Source organism: Eptatretus burgeri, chromosome 17 (genome assembly GCF_056783735.1).
Source record: "Eptatretus burgeri isolate ZD-2024b chromosome 17, Ebu_testis_v1, whole genome shotgun sequence".
NCBI lineage: Eukaryota > Metazoa > Chordata > Myxini > Myxiniformes > Myxinidae > Eptatretus > Eptatretus burgeri.
The window spans coordinates 50653317-50677620 of NC_140977.1; the positions used below are offsets into that span (position 1 = coordinate 50653317).

Here is a 24304-nt window from a genome sequence, read left to right on the forward strand (position 1 = left end):
TCACCCGAACTGCAACAACTCCATGTGTGAACGTTAACCCAAGCTCGTGCCAATTTGGCCTCGCTACGGTAGTTTGTTAGACATGATGGTATTTCCCTTTGGTACCTGTCTCGTCTGGGTTTGAGTCTCGGCCTCACTGTCCAGCCCTACTGCTCCGCGCATGCTCCCATACCTGACCTGACCCCACTGTCAGACTAGCGTTTTGCGGGCGGGGGTGCCGCATCACTAAGTGCTATCATTTTTGATTGGTGGATGTTAAAATAAAATAAGATAAATTGAACGGTGTCTTTCACGAAGAGTAGGCAAGTCATCATCAGCACCCTGGAAAAAAAATTACAAATTCCAATCATCTTCAGTTGAACGTGAGGCCTGGCCAGTCGGTTGGGCCAAAAGCTTACCCCAGTCAATTCTAAAAGCTGGGAATATTTGGGACCACTAAAGCAGCAGAAAATAGGCATTTTCTTGATAGAGATATTATACTGTGTATGTGTGTGTATGTATGTATATATATATATATATATATATATATATATATATATATATCTTCTTCTTCTTCGTTCAGCTGCTCCCGTTAGGGGTCGCCACAGCGGATCATCCGTATGATCCGCATAGTGATTTGGCACATGTTTTACGCCGGATGCCCTTCCTGACGCAACCCTGGTCGCCTCTTACGACACAGGGATATGGTACACCTATTTTAACCGGGGTATACACCGGCCCAGTATACTGGTACTCATTTCGCCGACCTCGGAAGGATGACAGGCTGAGTCAACCCCCTGGTGTATTAATTCAGTGGCCCAACGGGGCTTGAACTCAGGACCTCTTGGATCCCAAGCCGCTGCCCTAACCACTGCGCCAACACCAGGATATATATATATATATATATATATATATATATATATATATATATATATATATATATATATATATATATATATATATATATATATATTGTGACGTGGTGATTATATATTGTGACATTACGTGATGAATGACGGCTCGAATTGTGACGTGGTGATATATATATATATATATATATATATATATATATATATATATATATATATATATATATATATATATATATATATATATACGTATATATATATATATATATATATACGTATATATATATATATATATATATATATATATATACGTATATATATATATATATATATATATATATATATGTATATATATATATATATATATATATATATATATATATATATACATATATAAATATATACACATACATACGCACACACACACGTTGTACAGTGCACCCTACTTGAAAACACACAAACACATACACTCCTTTCTCGATAATACCAACCCCACCCCTCCCCAAAAATAAATAAATAAAGCACATTTGTCCAAAAGTATGACTTTTTTTTTCTCCAAATAAATTCAGGAGTAACCGGACGTTAAAATGCATGTGTATGTGGAAAAGATTTTCTTTTTTATCAAATCTTCAAATTTGCCAAGCTAATTGTTACTCGTGATCTTAAGAAGCATTGTTATGGGAGCATTTGCTCTTAGTCGAGCTTGTTTCCAAAAATAATAATAATAATAATAATAATAATAATAACAACAACTAGATGTGCCACTTATAACTGTGAGCAGTTATCCCAGGAACAGAACACCGCCTGTCCTGTTTCGTCATTTTCATCCAACTATATTTCTCATGGCTAGTCCATCCCAACAACTGCCACTTATAACTACGAGCAGTGACTTCTATGTGGGTGCTGACAAAAATGTGAGCCACAAGGAATAAAGTTTGAAAAGTATGATGTCATTGTTCACATGGTTTGGCAGCCATATTGGATCAACGGAAAACATTAAAAAATAATTTTCTCTGGAACCACTTCTCGAATTAATGTGAAACTTGGAATATATCATTCACTACCCATGTGAAAAATGTTGTGTTCACCATGATGTCATATGTCACATGGTTTTGCAACCATATTGGATTGAAGGGAATAATTAAAAAAAAATTCTGAAGCCACTTAACTGATGATGTTTTAGCTATTGAACTTTTATCGCCATTGGTATCGATGTATTGGTTCAGTGGTTTGACAGAACACGATTTTTAAAGGTTTTATCTTCAATCAAATAGAGCTGCCCGACAATATGACCTATGATGTTTTCGTTAACAAACATTATTTCTCACGGATAGTCAATCATCTATATGAACTTTGGCATTGATCTGTTAAGCAGTTTTGGAGAAGAGGATTTTTTAAGGATCTGTATTTTCAATCTAATATGGCTGCCCGACCATATGATCTATGATGTCATAAAGCACGATCACAATTGCGGTTTCAGAGCAATAATTTTTTTAAGAATTCCGCTCAATACAATATTGAGAATACAAGTCACTACAAGTCACTCGATACAAGTCACTGCCAGACCACGTGACCGATGACAATTTAGCGATCACACGTATACCCCCAAGGGGAGATGATGACAAAGTTAAAGTTTCACGTCATTTAGTTCAGCGGTTTGAATGAAGGTTTTTTAAAGGTCTTCACTAAAATCCAATATGGCTGCCAAACCATGTCATTGATGACATCATAGTTATCAAACTTTGTACCAAATGGGTAGTCAATCAAACCTGTAAAGTCTCACATCAATCTGTTCACCCGTTTCGGAGATGAATGTTTTTAAAGGTTTTTTTTTTCCCCCCAAAAATGTTGCTACCAAACCATGTCACCAATGATGTCATCAATTTAAATCACCAGTCACACTTCCTTTTAGATCACCCTCAAAGTTTTGTATTGATCGGATAAAGCATTCAACGCATAAACTTATGATGTCATCATGGATTGGCACCGATCACATCATCGTTATCAAATGTTATTCCACATAGTGTGTTCCTGACTTGAGCCAAGTTTCAATTTTTTTTCGTTGAGCGGTTCCCGAGAAGATGTTCAAAGCTTCACCGTTTTTCCAACATGGCTGCCATACCACATGATTTATGATGTCATAGTTATCATTAAAAAAAATTCTCCATTAGTATGTGCTCCTACCTTAAAAGTTTTGCGTCGATCGCTCAAGCGGTTCCAGAGGAAACAAATTTAAAAGCGAATACACCTGAAAAATGTGGCGGAATAAAAAGTAGAAAAAATATACACAGAACAAAAACAATAGGGTTCCTTCGGTACCTTAAAAATAGTGTTGCCTCATTTGTAGCGAATTGTGACGTGGTGATGTTACAATCAAAAATTCGCTGAAAACAACTTGAACTGATGCAGGTGTATGTCACCATTGGCCTTACCGTCTGTGCATTCCTGATGAGCCTTCGCACAGTTTCCTTGATGGAGGGATTGAAGTCAGCAGGAGGTTGTGTGTACACGGCTGCACGTGTCACTCCACGATAGCCCTCCTTATCCGGCCAACCCAAGTCGAGCCGACCCGGAGCCATGTCATCTGACTCTTCCGGCCAGTACGTGAGGGATCTGCTGTCTGCCCCTCCAGGCATTCCTTCACCTATGAGGTGATCTCCACCGTTTGCCCCATTCTGGCCAATTGTGGTACAGATTCGACGGATTTCCTCTTCGGAGAGGAACTGCCAAAGACCTTCCTCATCCAGAACACGTGCAAACGCTTCGCGACCTCCATCAACAAGTGCCTCCAGAGCCAACCGCTGTGACTCGCTGTACAAAAACTCTGGCTTGTTTTCATTGGAAATCCAGTTCACGTGTCGGGAATTCAAGCAGAGTTCTTGAGATAAAGCCATGGTGTTTGTGCGTCTAGCTGCTTATGTAGCTTCAAGAAGTCACTCCACCCACCCTCTTTAACCTCCTATCAAAATGATCCACTGGCTCTCAATCACACCCTCAGTATTGCGCTCTCCACATTGATGAAGATTGATGAAGAGTAACATTTTCACAATCCATTTCGCTCACTCAGATTTCTGTTTTCCAGCATGATGACCAGCCAAGCGTACGCTCCTTTTCTCAAAGATGTCCCAACCGTCACTTTTCCAAGATGTCCCAACCGTCGTTCAGGACTGGAAAGTACAAAACTCGCAAGTTACTCGTCCATGCAACAACATGTTCGGCTCTTGCACAGCGAATAACAGGAGGCATACAACTCAGTTGGATCGATTTCAAAATATCCACGCCCATGGGAGTAATTATCCACAAAGTGGGCCTAATTGGCTTGGGATGGAGTTGACATTACCAACAAATGCTCTTTATATGTGGGTTGTTCATCGTCCTTTTTCTAGCAACTGGTGCTCCCTCTTGGTGTCAACTCTCCTCGTTCAGCTGACGTCTTTGTAGCCGATGTCGTTAACTTAGCCATGTGTGTAGCAGCACATCGACGTCATAAATGTAACCAAAATTAGAACACCGCTGTTCAAATGAAACGCATGGAGAAGGCAAATATTCAAATGAAATTTGGTACATGGCTTTATTATAAGTTGCAGAACAAGTTCAAGTTTCAGGGAATTTTGTCAATTTTTCTGAGTTATGCCCTTTTTGGAACTTGGAAAATATCATATCAGAATGGGATATGTATTACAAAGCAATTTTCGCTCTTGTTTTTCCTAAAGTGTGTGTTGGGTAAGATGTGGGTTCATGCCTCCTTAATTGGATCCAAAAATCCATTCGAAGAAAGTTCGCTTGGAAGGTCCGAAACTTGCACGAGGACAAGGCCAAGGAAAAATAAAAATCTCAAATCACAAATGACTAACAAATCCTTTGACTATGTCACCTTTCCTGCACCACAGACTCGGTCGCCTGTGTGGACCCGGAGGAATGCAGGAAGGTCTGCGATACAGACGTTGGCTGCTCAAACATAGCTTATCCGAAGCTTGTAATCGAACTCATGCCCGACGGTACGTACTTCTACTATCATTATCCGAGCTCTTTAAATGACATCTGGTGTAACATGTTGGTCATACCGTTTCATTCTTAAGGTAATGCATATGAGTACACAATTGATAGACTTTTGCTACCAAGGAGGTCTCTCATCATTTCACAAGTGGATTTTTTTGTGCTTCGGCCAAAAAGGTGTAAGCGGAGTCACGCTATTGCTGACAATCGAACATCACAATTCCCAAAGGAGACCCATAATGGCTTCAGTAACGCGTACAATTGTGTTCCAGGATGTTTTCTTCCAAAATGGCAAGAACAGGCCTCTCGGCTCATGATTTTGATGACCTCTCCTCATATCCAGGTCTACGTGGGCTCATGATCGCAGTCATGATGGCAGCCCTCATGTCATCTCTCACATCCATATTTAACAGCAGCAGTGCGTTGTTCACCATGGACATTTGGAAAAAGATCCGGCAACAGCCCACAGAGCAAGAGCTCCTCCTGGTGGGAAGGCAAGTGGTTGCTCCCAAATGGTGGATCATCAAATTCTCAGTTCTGCACAATGTGTCACAAGTTCTGTGTGCCAGGAATGACGTGTAATGGTGTCTCTTTTTCAGGATTGTGACCGTAATTCTGGTTGTCATCAGCCTAGTGTGGATACCCATATTGCAAAATGCCAACAGCGGACAGCTGTACATGTACATCCAGTCAGTGACCAGTTATCTGGCACCACCGATCACTGCAGTGTTCATGTTGGCCTTCTTCTGGCCACGAGCCAACGAGCAGGTTCACAGACCAACCGCACCAACACAAGTCCCTTTATTGTGATGTTGCTATGCATTTAAATATGGACTTTTTCCCATTAGTTGGAAGCGATCATGTATGCCATGAAGATAAAAAAAAGAAAAAAAACCTTTTCTGCAGGGTGCGTTTTGGGGTCTTATGATGGGTCTTGCAGCAGGCATCATCCGAATGGTGTTGGAATTTTTGCATCCTCCGCCGCATTGTGGACAACCCGACAGCCGTCCTGGGAGCCTCCGCCGACTGCACTACCTCCATTTCGCCATCGCACTTTGTGGTGGAACTGCAATGGCTATCGTAGTCATCAGCATAGTGACCACACCACCACGGCCAGGCCAGGTAGCAGTGCTCTGAGTTGTGGTATACCACATTTGTCCTTGTAAGCCACGCTGAATTCTGATAACAGTCACAATGCTGGTTTTTGATAATGTTCAAGTAGAAGCGAAAAGTCATCATATTGCCAGCTTTATGAAGCCGATGCTTGCAGATCAACCAGCTCGATAAGAAAGATATTATTATTGTGACTCATTTGTCTCAAGGTGGCATCGATTGCCATATAGTCTGTGTTCATTACTGCATCCTGGCAATAAGCAACCCACATGTTTCAAAGGTGAAAGGCCTGACTTGGTGGGACGTCCAGCGGCAAATCAAGAGGAAACGCGAGAGGCCACGTCCAACCGCAATCTCACCCACCGAAAGCCCGGCTTTGGAGGCCGAAAGGACCATCGGTGAACGGGTGAGCGGTGACGGTGGGTACACGTCATCCATATCATCATTGTGTGCCCATTTTCTCAACTATCATGAATTAATTTTAGGATCTTGCCAAAAATAAATAATGGAGTCAGGCAGAAATAAACCTTTTGTGGGTTTCAGGGGTCGGCGAGGTCCGGTGTTCTGAATTCAGCGACAAAATTACTGGAAAATATTTAGGATTCGTACAAGTTGTAAAATAAGACGATGCTTCCACTTCGAAGTGGACTTGTGTTCAAACAACAAACGAATCTGACATGGATGTAACAAGCATTACTTTGAGATATTCTCATGCTTGGGACACAAGGTTGCTGGAGTGGAAGCTTTCATAGGGTTCGTGTGTATAATTATTTAGGGTTAGCAAATACAAACCGTCGCTTCGCTGACGGTTCGCTGGGAGGTGGAAGAAGGAAGGAAGGAGGAAGAGAAGAGGGAGGGGAGGGGTAGAGAAGGAAGAGAGGAGGGAAGGGAGGTGTAGAGGAGGTAGAGGAAGAAGAGGGAGAGAGGAGGGAAGGGAGGTGTGGAGGGGGTAGAGGAAGAAGGGGAGGGAGAGAGGAGGAGGGGAGGAAAGAGGGAGCGACAGACAGGAGGGAGAAGGGAGAGAAAGGAGGGGGGGGTGAGGAAGGAGGAGTGGTGGGGTGTTAGAAGGCGGTGAGGAAGGGGAGCGAGAAAGGGGGATAGAGCGAGGCGGGTGGGGAGAGCGACGCCTCACCAAACGTCGCTATGCACTCTGGGGGGGGGGCAGGAGCTAGGAGGAGAGGGGGTAGTGAGGAGGAGGGTCTTGGGAGGAGGTAAGCATGAGGAGAGGAGTTCTTGACTTGCATTTAGTAATGCGACTTGTGGAGCAGGTGGGGGGTGGTGCGGGATTGAACGAAATGTGGTACATTAAAACAGCACGTTAACACAGCATGCAGAGACCGTTGGGGGATGTCAATGGGAGGGGGGGGCGTAAGGAAGGGGGTTTGGGAGGAGGTACGAATGAGGGGAGGGGAGGCAGCACGATGGGAAGAGAAGGAAGCACGATGGGAAGGGAAGGCAGCACGATGGGAAGACAAGGCAGCACAATGGGAAGGCAAGGCAACACGATGGGAAGGGTAGGCAGCATGAAGGGAAGGTAAGGCAGCGTGAGGGGAAGGGAAGGTAAGGCAGCGTGAGGAGAAGGGAAGGTAAGGCAGCATGAGGGGAAGGCAAGGCAGCACAATGGGAAGGCAAGGCAGGGCGATGGGAAGGCAAGGCAGCGTGATGGGAAGGCAAGGCAGCATGATGGGAAGGCAAGGTAGCATGATGGGAAGGCAAGGCAGCGTGATGGGAAGGAAAGGCAGCATGATGGGAAGGCAAGGCAGGGTGATGGGAAGGCAAAGCAGCGTGATGGGAAGGTAAGGCAGCACGATGGGAAGGCAAGGCAGCGTGATGGGAAGGGTAGGCAGCACGATGGGAAGGGAAAGCAGCGTGAGGGAAACGGAAGACAGCATTTGGGAAACGGAAGGCAGCATTTGGGAAACGGAAGGCAGCGTGAGGCGAAAGGAAGGTAAGGCAGCGTGAAGCAAAGGGAAGGTAAGGCAGAGTGAAGCGAAGGGAAGGTAAGGCAGTGTGAGGCGAAGGGAAGGTAAGGCAGCGTGAGGCGAAGGGATGGTAAGGCAGCGTGAGGCGAAGGGAAGGTCAGGAAGCGTGAGGCGAAGGGAAGGTAAGGCAGCATGAGGAAAAGGGAAGGTAAAGCAGCGTGAAGCGAAGGGAAAGTAAGGAAGCGTGAGGCGAAGGGAAGGTAAGGCAGCGTGAGGCGAGGGGAAGGTAAAGCAGCGTGAGGCGAAGGGAAGGTAAAGCAGCATGAGGCGAAGGGAAGGTAAGGCTGCGTGAGGAGAAGGGAAGGTAAGGCTGCATGAGGGGAAGGGAAGGTACGGCTGCATGAGGCGAAGGGAAGGTAAGGCTGCATGAGGGGAAGGGAAGGTAAGGCTGCATGAGGGGAAGGGAAGGTAAGGCTGCATGAGGGGAAGGGAAGGTAAGGCTGCATGAGGAGAAGGGAAGGTAAGGCTGCATGAGGGGAAGGGAAGGTAAGGCTGCATGAGGCGAAGGGAAGGTAAGGCTGCATGAGGGGAAGGGAAGGTAAGGCTGCATGAGGGGAAGGGAAAGTAAGGCTGCATGAGGGGAAGGGAAGGTAAGGCTGCATGAGGCGAAGGGAAGGTAAGGCTGCATGAGGGGAAGGGAAGGTAAGGCTGCATGAGGCGAAGGGAAAGTAAGGCTGCATGAGGGGAAGGGAAGGTACGGCTGCATGAGGCGAAGGGAAGGGAAAGCAGCGTGAGGCGAAGGGAAGGTAAGGCTGCATGAGGGGAAGGGAAGGTAAGGCTGCATGAGGCGAAGGGAAGGTAAAGCAGCGTGAGGAGAAGGGAAGGTAAGGCTGCATGAGGGGAAGGGAAGGTAAGGCTGCATGAGGCGAAGGGAAGGTAAAGCAGCGTGAGGCGAAGGGAAGGTAAGGCTGCGTGAGGCGAAGTGATGGTAAGGCTGCGTGAGGTGAAAGGAAGGTAAGGCTGCGTGAGGCGAAGGGAAGGTAAGGCTGTGTGAGGCAAAGGGAAGATAAAGCAGCGTGAGGCGAAGGGAAGGTAAGGCAGCATGAGGTGAAGGGAAGGTAAGGCAGCGTGAGGCAAATAGAAGGGAAGGTAAGACAGCATGAGGTGAACAGAAGGTAAGACAGTGTGAGATGAAGGGAAGGGAAAGCAGCATGAGGGGGAGGGAAGGCAGCAGGAAGGGAAGGCAGAGTGAGACTTGCATGCATGCATGTTCGCATACACATGCAACTTTGCACCCCTCTGATTTCCTCACTTCAAATCTGATTCATATTTGATGCACTATGGGGAAGCCGTTTGAAATTAAAAACTAAACCGTGTCCTTCAATCGTCCCCTTAGCAGAGGGGGGAGGGTGGGTGAGCGGAGGGGGGGGAGGGGGGGTGAGAGAGAGAGGGATTGGGGTGGAGGAGAGAGAACGGTAGAGGAGAGGGAGGAGAGAGCGAGGGGTGGAGGAGAGAGAAGGGTGTGCGAGAGAGTGAGAATGTGGAGGGGAAAAGAGAGGAGGGAGGGGGAGCAAGGAGAGGTGTGGGAGCGAGGAGGGAGGGAGAGTGAGGGCGGGTGGAGGAAGGGAAGGCAGATGTGCGGTGGAGTGTTTAATACAATTCATATTGTCTCATCAAAATGATTTTTCATAGAATAACAGTTTTGATGGAAACAAAATAATGTCTGAAATCCATTTTCGACCAGTCATACCATAAATACCGCCAAGAGACAAACACTTCCCAGACATGTCCAGAGATAAACGCAGTCCGGAAACAAACACCACCCTTACACGTCCGGAGACAAAACCATCGGACGCGTCCGGAGTCAAGCCGTCCGGACATAAACACCGCCCAAAATAATGTCGGAAATCCATTTTCTACTGGTCATACTATAAACAGCGCCCAGACACTTCCGGAGACAAAACCCGCTGGACACGTCCAGAGCCAAGCCATCTGGAGACAAAGAGAGACATAGCGAGACGTAGAAAGAGAAAGAGAGAGGGAGAGAGAGAGAGAGAGCGAGGTGTGGGAGGGTGCTGCACTTTATTAGGAGAGGGTGGAGTGAGGATGGGACAGAGAAAGTGGGGTAGGAGAGTTAGCAGAGAGAAAATGTTATGCTTTATGAAAACACACACACATATTAGTGCTTGGCTGATATCAAATATTTTTTGCGAATCTGCAGATTGGAGGCAGTGTGATTACTGACTACAGTGCGTATTGTATACAACCCAAAAACTTTAACTAGCTTTCACCGTTGTTTGGGGGGAATTTCAACAAACAAATTAAAAATACAATGTTGCATTTATTTAATGAGACTAGTGCGGGCCCGTAGGGGCTTGCCAGTATGTGCAGCTTCGTGCCTGCAGTATCAGGTCCCCAGCATCAGTTGTGACGTCATATCAAACGAAGAAGAATTGTGACGCCCCTCTCTCTCCCCCCTCCTCTGTCCCTCCCCTCTCTTGCCCCCCCTCTCACCCCCCTCTCTCGCCCTTCTCTCTCCCTTCTCTTGCCCCCCCTCTCTTGCCCTTCTCTCTCCCCTCCTCTCTCACTCCTCTCTTGCCCCCCTCTCACCTCCTCTCTCGCCCTTCTCTCTCCCATCTCTTGCCCCCTCTCTCGCCCTTCTCTCTCCCATCTCTTGCCCCCCTCTCACCCCCTCTCTCGCCCTTCTCTCTCCCCTCTCTTGCCCCCCTCTCACCCCTCTCTCTCCCCCTCCTCTCGCCCTTCTCTCTCCCCCCTCCTCTCTCCCTCCCCTCTCTTGCCACCCCTCTCTCACCGCCCTCCTCTCTCCCCCCTTCTCTGTCCCCCTCCTCTCTCTTGCCCCCTCTCTCCCTCCCCTCTCTTGTCCCCCCCTCTCTTGTCCCCCCCTCTCTTCCCCCTCCTCTCTCTGTAAATGTATTCACAAATGTCTACCAAGCACAACAATTAATTCCAACCTTGGGAAAAAAACAGCTTTCAAACCCTTGGGAAACAGCTGCTTCCCTTGGGAAAATTCAATCCTTGGGACTAAATAATTAAATTAATTAATAATTAAATAATAATCAAATCTTGGGATTAATTAATTAATTCAAACCTTGGGAAATAACAGCTCTCAAACCTTGGGAGACACTTGGGAAACAGCTGAAATGGATGAGGAAGAACGATATCAAACTTTGAAAAGGCACATACCCAGGTCCCCAGTGTCAATTGTGACGTCATACCAAACGAAGAATTGTGACGTCAATCCTTCAAAAAAAATTTAATTAAATAGACATTAATTGTGACGTCATTCGTGACGTCATAGCACCGTGTCCTGTCATTGGTTGACAGATAAATGGCCATAACTTGGGAACCGCTCGTCCGATTGATATTGTTACGGATTCGCGCCCGCCGGCGTGCTGACGGCCACGTAACTCGAATCGCGGCACGTCGCCCACCGGACGGACAATCCAGTCGTGACCCTCTCGGACTAACGCCGGGAACCAGTCACGGGTGGACCTTTCGGTCTCACCGCGATCGAGCCAATCGGCCCCCGCGTGGGATAGGGTTGCTCGCCAAATTCGACCTACCTAAGTACCCACACGGAGGGTAGACCGGGCGATCGCACGTCGCCGCAGGTCGACTTCGGACACGGGCCACTTCAGCGACCCGTTCCGTACTATCGGGATAACCGAGCGGTGTTATTCGTCGACCTCGACGGTTCGATTAATTATCGGGCGTATTCAGCCCACTACCAACCCTTTACGTGAAGCAAGATGAGGATTCAATGAAAGAAATGACGAAGCGAAGCGGGAAACAGTTCAACACAAAGCATATTTATTCGCGATGAACGGAAAGCACACATATTCAATTCCACCAAAAGCACATAGAAAAGGAAAAGAAACACAATGCAATTTTACACAAAAAGCAAATGCGACAATGCAGATCTAATACCGATTACGCGAGCACACGGCAACACTTATACAATTTTACTTCACAGACGGCGCCGACAACACATACCCAAAACCAAGAAAAAGAACACCCTCAAGGATGAGGCGGGCCTGAGGCCGAGACCGGGTTGGGCCTACCCGTCTGGTGATGAGACGCGGAGCGGCGATGGTGCCTCAACTCCGCGGGCCTCGCGGACAGTGTCTGGTAGGGGGTGGGAAAGGGGCCCCCTTGGTCGCACTATCTCAGCGCGGGGGGAAACAGGAGGGGGTTGCTGATGCTCGGGGGAAAGGAGGATTTCTACTCTGCCTCAAGTCCCGCGACGAGCGTCTCCACCTCGACCAGGTCGCGCCGTCGGCCTCCCTGGTGTGCAGCTCCCGGCACGACGCGAGCACCCCTCGTCTGCCCTCGCCGCCTCTCCACAGCTCCGTCCTCTTCGCTCCGACTCCAACGCACACGACGACGACGACCAACTCCTTCTTGCTTCTTCTTCCCAACTCCACCGACTGCGAAGTCTTAACTCTCTCGACTTGACGAACGCGGTCGCTTATATAAGCCCCGTGGCTTCGCTCTCTCATCTTTGACCCCCTGCCTTCGACCTTTCACCTCGCTCCCCATTGGCCCGAGAAAAAGTGGGCGTGAATGCATTTTGATCCATAAATTTGCATATAGCGACCGCCCTCCAACGCCCTGGAGGCGGGGCCAAATCGCCCCTCGCTCACCGATTGGACGGAACAAAAGTGGGCGTGTGTCGTTTTTGATCCGTTTTTGGAGCTGAAAATCCGTGGTTTTGTACACGCTGTTCGGCGCGCGCCCTGCACGAGTCCAACACCGGTACCCACAAGCGGCGCAAGAACGGTGGCGATGCGACGGTTGCGAGGTGTGACGTGAAGCGGCGCCGCGGTGGGTGGTTGATGTTGTGGTTGGTGGTGGTAACAATGGCGGTTGGTCCAAAATAAAGATAGTAAAAGAAAAACGGCTATCCTGAAGAGTCGCAGCACGCATGAATGACATGTATTCCCACTAGACAACGGGTTTGGGCCTAACTACACATATACTTACCGAGATATCTCACCTAAGGGACCTGAATGGTGGTTTGCGAATTTGGTAACCACAACACTACCCCCTCCCCTTTTTACAGACTCGTCCCGAGTCGTAAAATTTTCGTGTGCCATCATGTGTAGTTTTTCCCCTAGTACATTTTACCTACGGATCCCTGAGTGCGACATGCATGGTATTCGTGTCCCCAAAATAAATAACCTGAGGGCTGCGTAACCACCTAAACAAACTCACTCACACGGACGACTTAAATAAAATTGCCGGCGCTAGACAGACATGCCGGGGGCGCACTCATATTTACAGTACATCTTAACCTTAACTTACAAATTTTACACTAAACCATGGCCCAGGATCAATGAGCTCTGCAAAAGAAAAGCAGTTAGCAGGGAGCCAGGCTGCTCGCATGCAGTCTCTGGCTCAAAACAATGCAGGTGACAGGGAACGTGGCTGGCTGCTCACACGCAGTCCAAGGCCTTCCTTTTTGAACTGAACGCAGTGAACCACAACGGTGCATGGGCTGCACAAACGTAGTCTCCGTGCCAGCTCAAGTGGCACACGCAATGAACACAACGAATGGATGGATGAATGGTTTGAACTGAATGCAGTGAACCACAACGGTGCATGGGCTGCACAAATGCAGTCTCCGTGCCAGCTCAAGTGGCACACGCAATGAGCACAACAAATGGATGGATGACTGGATGGACGCAAACACGGTGCACGGGCCGCCACTGCAGGCCCGTGTTGTAGCTGCCAACGGGGCAGTTCTCGCAGCTTGCAAACTGTTGCCTTGCGGATCCTGGCGCACTTGGAAATGAACAGGGGGGGGGGCAAAGCAGAAATTGAACGGGGCTGGTGAACGTGGGCAGTGGGCATGGCAAAGGTAGCAGGCAAACACAGCCCGCAGAAGAAGCCCGCTGCAGGCAAACACAGCCGGCAGATGAAGTGGCCGGCACAGGCCTTGAAGAAAAACAGCCAGCAGATGAAGTGGCCGGCACAGGCCTTGAAGCAAACACGGCCAGCCGATGGCACAGGCCTTGCAGCAAAACAACAGCTGCCGATGAAGTTGGCCGGCCTCCGCCTTGAAGCAAAACACGGCCAGCCGATGAAGTTGGCCAGCCTTTGCCGTTCCGTGGAGGTTGGTGGAGGGAGTGCGGTGGTGCTGGCCACTTGGAAGGCGGGCTCGGACCTACCTACCTGTCTCCCTCCCAACCTATCGCCTTTGCCTGTCATTGTACATACCCACTCCCTTAATTTGTCAAACCCCAATTTAGCCCCAACTTATTTTTTTGTTGTTTTTATTTTTACTTCCCCACTATAAATCGTCCCCTAACCCCCTTTATCGTCCTTGTTCGGCTAACCTATCCTGTCACCTAGCCTACTCCCAACCCCTAAGTTCTCTTCCCGGAGGGGAACAAGGGAGAGCTAACATCCTGTGTCGAGGCCCAACGAAGCCTCAGAATGGCCTCCCCAGAGTTCGGCGATCTAACCCAAAGTGGGTCCAGCGGCCCACAACGAGAGCGAGGGGATGGATGGTGCGGAGGGGTACACTTCCTCATCTACCCTATCCATTTAACTGTTAAACTACCCCGGGGCTTTCAACAAGCGTCTCTCGCTTAAACTATTGGTTCTAACAACCCAGATTCCCGTCGCCTGTGTTGGTGTCCTCACAATTTCGGGCCTCGCCCCCCCCAATTTTCTCTCCGTGCCCTCACACGGTCTCCTGGCTGGGACACGTGGCTGCCTTTCGCAGGCACGACCCTCTGCCGAATCTCCCGCTATGGCAACCCCGGGCACTACACTGCCTCCGAGCCTACCAGCTCCCTAACACCGGGGAGTTCCCCCTATGGCACCTCCCCTGAAACGCACACGTGGCAGGCTGGCTTCCCAGGCCCCTTTCCGAGGGTCACCCATGCCCACAACACTGCCTACGCGGCTAATGGCGCCCCGGGCCCCCGCACCAAGCAGGCGCACCCGTGCCCACTACGCTATCCCGGCCCCCCCATGGGCCCTTGGCCTACCACGGCCGACTAGCCTGGTGCCCGGGGTACCCACTCAGCGATACTCACCTTTCGCAGCCACGCTCCCAAGCCCGTCAACAGGGCTCCTGCACCCCTCCAAACGGGTTTCGAGCCTACATTCACACCAACAACAAAACAACCTCCATTTTTCAATTTGACTAACCCCCTACTCACTTTATACTGACCCCGGGGTCCCTTGGGCGGGAGTCACTCCTCCCCCCAATCACTCATCGCACCATGCATTCCCCATTCGCTCCACTCACACAGACCCGCTGGCCTCACTCACTCAACAAGTACTCACCTCACAACTCACCAACTCTTCAACATACTCACCGCTGAACTCTGCCATCCTCCTAACTCCATCCCCTAACTAACTCGTGCTCCCACGTCGTCCCTTAAACTATAGCACGTTCCTTTTAACACTACGAAGCTAAGCTACGTCCCCTCTACACATTCACAAGTCTGTCCATGTCCTCAAATAATCCCATTTTATTTCCCAACCTAAAGCTCATCTAAATCCCTCTACCTAATCCATTCCACGGACTCCATGAGGACTTACCCCTGCCCCATGAAGTCGGTCTAACTAAGCTAACCCTTCCCCCGAACTAGTTTCCATCCTGTGCCCAGGTAAGGGGGTCTTCCACCCCTTGCCCAGGAATCCTGTGCACCCGAAAGTGAGGCTTGTTTTTTTTTTTTGTTTTTTTTTACTTGCGCAGCACCAGCGCGGAAACTCGCGCACTTTGCACCTGCCCGTGACGTCATGCAGCTGCACGTGCACCTCGTCCCTCCTTGGACGGTACCATCCGGCAGGGATACCCCTCCTGCCGGATTCCAACCCCACGTGCAGCCATGGCGTCACCGTGCGCATAAAAAAAAACACAAGCCCCACGTCTCGAGGGGTTCCCCACGCGAACACATGTGCCTTGCCCGTTGGAGCTTAACACACACGATCGCGTGGAGAACCCGTCCGGTCCAAATCCATTTACCTGCCTAAACTTTGTCCGTCCGCGGGATCGGCAAATCCACCGCTGGCGTTTCCGGACCGGGACTTCACTCTCGCAAGCGAGCACGTGGCGGTCTCGTGCGTTGCACAGCACGGACCTCGTGCTCACTGCTGGGTGAACCCGGCACGGTCCCCGAAACAACTACAGCCGCTACTCGGCTTTCTCTCCTCTGTCGCCGTCTCCGTCTCCATTCCACCCACGCACACCTGCGTGTTACGACGCACACACTCCACTCCATCACATTCACACTGGGAGACGCGGCTGCGTGCTCCCGCATGCCAACCGACATCTCCCTTACATACCGCTCTCTCACACACACGGTCTCCCTTGCACTCGGCCGTTCACTCACGCATGCCTCACTACTCACACAAACCATATTACTCACACACGCGGGGGCACTCATACGCGGTGCCTCATCCACACACGGCGTGCTGGGAAGCACACACTCCGGCACACTCGCCACCACACCACTCACACGTGGTGCCTCACTCATACTGGCCGTTTCACTCGCACACACGGCCTCACTCACACACGGTGCCTCACCCACACACGCGGGGGCACTCATCCGCGGTGCCTCATCCACACACCGTCCCTCACTCACACACGCGGGGGAACTCACCCGCGTGGCCTCATCCACACTCGGCGTGCTGGGAAGCACGTACCCTGGCACCATCGCCACCACACCACTCACACACGGGGTCGCTTCCACACACGGTGCCGCACTCACACCTTGCACCACACACCCGGGGACAACCACACTGGGGATTCGTGTCCCCACAAGGGTCTCCGGGGCCTCTATACCCCCCAAGCTCTCCGTGCACCTGTCCACAGCACCCGTCCCTTCAACCTCGCAAAACACGACCGAACCCACCTGGTCGTGACTCGCCTCAAGGGGGCATACTCGCTCCCCTCGTTCCTGGAGGAGGCCATCCAGGTGCTCGCACCGGGCCTCCACCCAGTCCGCCAGCTCACCCCCATTATCCTCCACTACCTCCATGTGTGTGTGTGCGTCACTTACCCCGTCTTCATCGTGCAGTCTTCCCTCTATTTTTTCTGTCTCCCGTGTCTCTGCCAACTCTTCACCCTTTACCTCCCTTGTCTCCACTATTATTTCCGTTGTCGTCACCTCGTGTCTCGTCTCACACGTTTTGGTCTCCCCATTTAATTTTTTCCTTTTGGTCACCGTCGATTCCTCTGTCACGACCCTCGCCCAACACGCCCCCCGAATTATTTTTTTACCCGCCTCCACCGCGGGCCTGTCAGTCGCTGCACCCCCTTCCAGCTCGTTTGCTTCCACACGTGGAGTCGCCATTCCTATCTCCCTGGTCACGGCCTTCATGCCCGCCTGCAGGCATCGGCCCATGTTCTGCGTCTCACCCCGTAGCTCTTTCATTTCCTCCTTCATGTTTGCTTCCATTCCGTTTATTTGCTGTGTATTCGCATCCACCCTCGTTTTTACTTCATTTGTATTTGTATCCATCTTTTCGTTCATTTGTTGTGTATTCGCATCCATCTTCTCGTTCATGTTCGCATTTATCTTCGCTGTCATTTCCGCCAGCATGGCGCATAGCTGGGCCATGTCGGGTGCGCTTGAGTGAGCCGTTTCGGCTGGGGTTGGGGAAGGGTTTTGGTGGAGAGGGGGAGGGGAGGTGTCATACACCGCGGCCGCTGCCGCACCTATTTCGGGCTCTGGGTTCAGTTGGGCGAGTCCGTGTTCCTGCACAATCAACATTTCCTGCACGGGGATTCCATCCTGGACCATGGATTCTACACATTCTACATCCATTTCTAATACCCCCGGCTCCCGCTAGCCTTGAGACGCCATCTTGCTTCTCTTAAAGGGTTAATTTGAATCGCTCGTAATTTGGAGGGAATCGGGGGTCGCTTCTCTCACCCCTGGACCGATTCCGTGAATTTAATTGGAGACAGGAGAGCCCGTTTTCCCGTTCTCCGTTACCAGTGCCGCGAGGAGGGCGATGGATTTGTATCGCACGACCTGACACCAGTGTTACGGATTCGCGCCCGCCGGCGTGCTGACGGCCACGTAACTCGAATCGCGGCACGTCGCCCACCGGACGGACAATCCAGTCGTGACCCTCTCGGACTAACGCCGGGAACCAGTCACGGGTGGACCTTTCGGTCTCACCGCGATCGAGCCAATCGGCCCCCGCGTGGGATAGGGTTGCTCGCCAAATTCGACCTACCTAAGTACCCACACGGAGGCCAGACCGGGCGTCGCACCTCGCCGCAGGTTGACTTCGGACACGGGCCACTTAAGCGACCCGTTCCGTACTATCGGGATAACCGAGCGGTGTTATTCGTCGACCTCGACGGTTCGATTAATTATCGGGCGTATTCAGCCCACTACCAACCCTTTACGTGAAGCAAGATGAGGATTCAATGAAAGAAATGACGAAGCGAAGCGGGAAACAGTTCAACACAAAGCACATTTATTCGCGATGAACGGAAAGCACACATATTCAATTCCACCAAAAGCACATAGAAAAGGAAAAGAAACACAATGCAATTTTACACAAAAAGCAAATGCGACAATGCAGATCTAATACCGATTACGCGAGCACACGGCAACACTTATGCAATTTTACTTCAAGGTAAAAAAAAAAAAAGAACACCCTCAAGGATGAGGCGGGCCTGAGGCCGAGACCGGGTCGGGCCTACCCGTCTGGTGATGAGACGCGGAGCGGCGATGGTGCCTCAACTCCGCGGGCCTCGCAGACAGTGTCTGGTAGGGGGTGGGAAAGGGGCCCCCTTGGTCGCACTATCTCAGCGCGGGGGGAAACAGGAGGGGGTTGCTGATGCTCGGGGGAAAGGAGGATTTCTACTCTGCCTCAAGTCCCGCGACGAGCGTCTCCACCTCGACCAGGTCGCGCCGTCGGCCTCCCTGGTGTGCAGCTCCCGGCACGACGCGAGCACCCCCTCGTCTGCCCTCGCCGCCTCTCCACAGCTCCGTCCTCTTCGCTCCGACTCCAACGCACACGACGACGACGACCAACTCCTTCTTGCTTCTTCCCAACTCCACCGACTGCGAAGTCTTAACTCTCTCGACTTGACGAACGCGGTCGCTTATATAAGCCCCGTGGCTTCGCTCTCTCATCTTTGACCCCCTGCCTTCGACCTTTCACCTCGCTCCCCATTGGCCCGAGAAAAAGTGGGCGTGAATGCATTTTGATCCATAAATTTGCATATAGCGACCGCCCTCCAACGCCCTGGAGGCGGGGCCAAATCGCCCCTCGCTCACCGATTGGACGGAACAAAAGTGGGCGTGTGTCGTTTTTGATCCGTTTTTGGAGCTGAAAATCCGTGGTTTTGTACACGCTGTTCGGCGCGCGCCCTGCACGAGTCCAACACCGGTACCCACAAGCGGCGCAAGAACGGTGGCGATGCGACGGTTGCGAGGTGTGACGTGAAGCGGCGCCGCGGTGGGTGGTTGATGTTGTGGTTGGTGGTGGTAACAATGGCGGTTGGTCCAAAATAAAGATAGTAAAAGAAAAACGGCTATCCTGAAGAGTCGCAGCACGCATGAATGACATGTATTCCCACTAGACAACGGGTTTGGGCCTAACTACACATATACTTACCGAGATATCTCACCTAAGGGACCTGAATGGTGGTTTGCGAATTTGGTAACCACAACAATATCAAACCTTGAAAAGGCACATCCGCGGGGCCCCGGCAATATTCCTGGCAAGTTTCAATCCAATCGGACCAGCAGTCGTCGAGAAACGGTGGTCGCAGACAAACAGACAGACAAACAGACAGACACATACACACAGAGATGCTGGAATTATAGATAGATGTTTCAATGAGATGTTTCAATGAGATATGCATAAACATTGATAGTATTTATAAACATCTGCATGTGACAGGTGGAAAAAAAAATTGGCTTGGGAATTTAGAAAACACGTTAATATGGCAAATGGCTTAGAAATTGTGAGTTATCAAATATATTTTGCATTGAAACTCACAAAGAGAAGCCATCTAACCTGTGGAAAGCAAATCCGATAACCAAATACTTTTGAAACAGTCACGAGGACAAAGAAAAACCTGATAAAACCTCCATAAGATATGGGATGTAACTATGCCACCATGGTGCCCGTAACAGGCATGGCATGTGCATACACCCATGGAGAGTCCCTACAGATCCAAATCTACTGATATGTACCACGTCCGTGTTTACTGTATACGTACCTCTACCATGTATAGCAACTGCTGACTGTACATCCCGATCGGGACATGAACTGTTCTGCGATAGACTGTTGGGTGCTTGGCAAGTGGCTTAAGCACTCAAGCAAGCACTCCAACGGAATGCCTGGCTTGGCAAGCAATTACCAATTGCTGTCAATAAACCCTTGCACGTGGAAACGCCCAATCAATGTCCGAATTGGATAAATGATCACCTTTTCTATCGGAGTCAGAACTGCTGCTAAGTTCAATTCTGGAGCTTAAATTTTTCAATTCAGCTTAGTTTAAGAGATTCTCGAGGTTATGGCATGTGCGGAAATGAAATAGAGCCACAAATGCTGGCGTCTCCAGACGTTTATAAGCATTGCACTGAATCCAGCGATTCGTAAGTATCGATAATATGAGTGAGGAGGGTGAAAAAAAAATCTTTAAGAAATCGTGGTCTATTACAAGTAAAGGTATGGTTGAGCCGGCCAAAGTCAAGAAATGGTTGAGCTGGCCAAAAAAAAATGGTGGCTTCAGACTTCAACAGCAAGGTGGCCAAGGATATGCCGGATAAAAAGTTTAATTAAATAAGGCTGTTAATTATCTTTAAAAGAGGTATTTTAATTAACCCAAACACCCAATTTTCACTCATGCACTTCCTTGGAGTTCCCTTGCTATGCATGCAAAGTTTCAGGCTGATAGGTTTCATATTTTTGGAGTTGTGGAGGACACACACACACACACACACACGTACAGTATTGGCTATTCCTGAAATATAATATAATTTAAAGGATTGCTGTAAATGATGTTAATCTCAAAACATAGTTCCCTTTCCTAAAGGAAGAACCTTAACCTGTAAGCAAATTCATCATTCTCCAACTGCATGGATCATCAGCTGGGTACCATTCTTCCTCAAGGTTTCAATTCTTTCAGCCCAGAACCAACCTACCTACACACACACACACACACACACACACACACACACACACACACACACACACACACACACACACACACACACACACACACACACACACACACACACACACACACACACACACACACACACACTAGTACAGAAGTATGCATAGCCAGTGCAGCAGGATATTCTCAAGACATGGCGAGATCCAACCACAGATAGAAAAAGTGACTTACAAACTACATCCTTTGGGATGTGTGTCAATTTTTCCCAAATAAAGCAGGATATGGGTGGCATCAATGGTCGATTGTTCAGGTATCTATGGTAGCGGGCACAATAATGCAGCCCCCAAGAATAGAAGCAAATTCAAATATTCAAAGTGATGATGTACATGGTGTCGGGTCATGCTCCAGATCTCACACCTTTTCTCTTGACCGTTCTAGGTTGGAAATGCCAGACCCCTGCAATCCCGGTCGATTGTCCCACTCTGTGCCATAAACCACCAACACCACCGGAATACGAGGGTCGCGCTCCATATGGCTCCCTCGTCGAGGACCCTCTCTGGGTTCGGGTCTGCTGCGCAAATGCCCTCCTGCTCATGTGCTTCAACGTGTACCTGTATGCATTCTACGCATAGAACTCGATCCGTTTTTCCTTTGTGGTCCCCTCAGTCACGTTTCGTTCCGGCCTCGGTGAAATTGGAACACTACATCGTGTCGTCTGCTTTTCAATGAGAACAAAACCTCCATTAATTGTCACTGATAAAGGCAGATGTTACAGGATCTCAGAACCATGTAAAACATTCCAACAAAACAAATTGCATCATCATGTTGGCCTTCCGTTATTCGGAATGGTGGGGATTTATGGGATTTATGAGGTGGGGATTTATGGAGCACGTGATGAGTGTAAAAAGGCCGAATTGTCCAGATTCTCTTACATCGCAGCATTTATAAATGTCTCTTATGAACTGATCAGCAGTGGTATGATGAAAATGGTGGGGAGGGAAGCAAATAAATATCATTATTATTAAAACACTTTTATACTGGTATGATGACATGGTGAGGGGGGGGGGGAGGTGGGTCGGGTCTGTTTGGCTTGATCTGCTGTAAATAGTGTTTTGTGAAGGCGGCAGAAGACTTTCAGGTCTACTAGTGGAGTTTTTAACCATAATCAAAGGATCAGCACAGATATCGACTCGAGGATGGGAAGCCAATTGTGATCGATCTACCTGTTTCGTCCTGTTGAATCCACACAAGGACCTTTGGTGCAGGAGAGGGCCATTCGGCCCATCATGCCTGCGCTGCACAAACCGCAGTATCCCTCACCCGTCCACACACAAGTTAACTGCAAGTATGGCTAATATCCCTGTATTCCTGTATCTCCGATGGATCTAGGTATGTAACTAATTCCAATTCAAACATACAGTATCTACCCCCTCTATCAACCTACATGTGTTGGCCTTGCATCAGCATCACCAGGATGAGTGCAGGCGTTTGCACAAAAGTAGTGCTTTGAAGAATTCAAAATGGAGGACCAGTCCCACCCTAATATTTATAATCTCATTACTATTCAGGAATGATCTCGCACAAAGCCGATGACACAGTCTGGAAAGAAGTCCTTCTTTATAACATATATCAACTAGAAATCAATGGCAGAATGTTCTGATGGATGCACAACTTTTTGGTCCAACAGATCTTTTCATGTGAGAGTAGGTCAAGCCCTGTCACCCACATTCCACATGGGTAATGGCATCTCTCAGGGGAGCTGTCGAAGTCCAACTCTATTTAATATTATGATTAATGACGCAGCCTCTCCCTCAGGGTCTCATAGCAAGATATCTCTATTTGTGGACGACATTGCTATGTGGCCCCAGAGCAGAAAACGATATTTTACGGCCAGAAAACTTCAGTCCGATATTTGTAGAATCGAGCAGTGTGACCCAAATTGGGGATTAAGACTTCCGGTCCCAAATCCAAATTCATCATTTTCACCCGCAAAAGAAAGGTCAAAGGTGTAAGAGTCAACGGCATTTCCCGGCACAAAGCTTCCTCGGATGTGTCCTTTTTAGGAACTACGTAATAAGGTGTCCACAACCATCCTCAACCATGTTGTGGAACATTGGCTGAGGCCCTTGTGCGAATGAGATGAAAAAGGACTCCAGTGAAAGTTTTGGTCAACAGAAAGTTTAGGATAATGTTATTTCTCATTATCTTCTGTGTTGTCTTATTGTGCCACACCGGCAGCAATCATTCTACACTGCTAAAACGTTGCATATGATGGAGATTAGAGATGGTGCAGGCCTCATTTTCTCAAGCTTAAGCTGAGAACAGCTTTCAAACAAAGTCCAAGCTACTGTTTTTTCCAGGTAAATAGTTTCCCTGGAATTCCTGGAAAATTGATTCAGGATTCCTGCCTTTCCATGGTTTCCCGACTTTCCCACCTACGTCCTGCCAGGACGTAGCTTTCCCCACCAAGTGGTCGTTGTCGCCACCGACCCCCGGCCCACAACAATATATACATATATTTACATATGCATATATATATACATATCAATACATATATACATATAAATACATATATATATATATATATATATATATATATATATATATACATATACATATATACACATATACATATTGTTGCGGGCCGGGGCTCGGTGGCGAGAACGACCGCAAGGTGGGAGAGGTTACTCCATCTCCCACCAGACTCCCTGGAATTGTAGGCCGTCGCTCCGGATAATTCCGTGAGCTGGCGGGTCGTTGAACCGACCGTGGACGCGAATATTTCAACAGCATAGCGTAGGGTCTGTTTGTCTAAAACCAATTTACCAAAGTAGCTACGCGATTTAAACTACCGGGGAAGCCACGCCCTTGGAACGCCTGGTCAAACCAGATTTACTCCACCGGCAGCGGTAGATTCACACTACCGACTACCGCTTTGCCACCTACCTTTCCGGCTCGTTGCAGTCGAGTGGGGCCTGCCCAGGATGTCCGGGCTATGATAGACCGATTACCGGGGATGAAACCCCGCTTATACTCAGACTCGGACCATGCTAGACCAATGTAAGAAGGGACAGAAACGGACTGGGAACATTTCTAATAAATTTATTAATCGTAAAATAAAGACAAAGGCAAGACTTGGTGCGAATATGCAATTTACATATATTATTTACAGTAAGCAAAAACTGCTTCCCTCGGGTAAGTAATTTACAGTAAGTAAGTAAGTAAGCAAAAAGCAAAAACACTTACTCAGTTATACTTAAAGACGGGCCCACACGCAGACACACACACAC

General features: G+C 49.0%; 1 protein-coding gene across 6 annotated transcripts in view; it reads left to right on the forward strand.

Moving 5' to 3' along the window:
• SLC5A10 (solute carrier family 5 member 10) overlaps positions 1-22047 on the forward strand; it is a 48775-nt gene extending 26728 nt beyond the window's left edge. For 4 of the 6 annotated variants that reach the window (XM_085862952.1, XM_085862955.1, XM_085862956.1 and 1 more), the window contains 6 exons: positions 4739-4846; positions 5188-5338; positions 5444-5612; positions 5751-5966; positions 6238-6363; positions 21453-22047. In XM_085862952.1, the coding sequence (XP_085719078.1) occupies positions 4739-4846; positions 5188-5338; positions 5444-5612; positions 5751-5966; positions 6238-6363; positions 21453-21743 (1061 nt within the window). In that variant the 3' untranslated portion in view covers positions 21744-22047. Of the gene's footprint in view, positions 1-4738; positions 4847-5187; positions 5339-5443; positions 5613-5750; positions 5967-6237; positions 6377-21452 lie in introns of all 6 variants that reach the window. The other 2 variants (XM_085862954.1, XM_085862957.1) reach the window with 1 other exon arrangement.
• The last annotated feature ends 2257 nt before the right edge of the window (positions 22048-24304 follow it).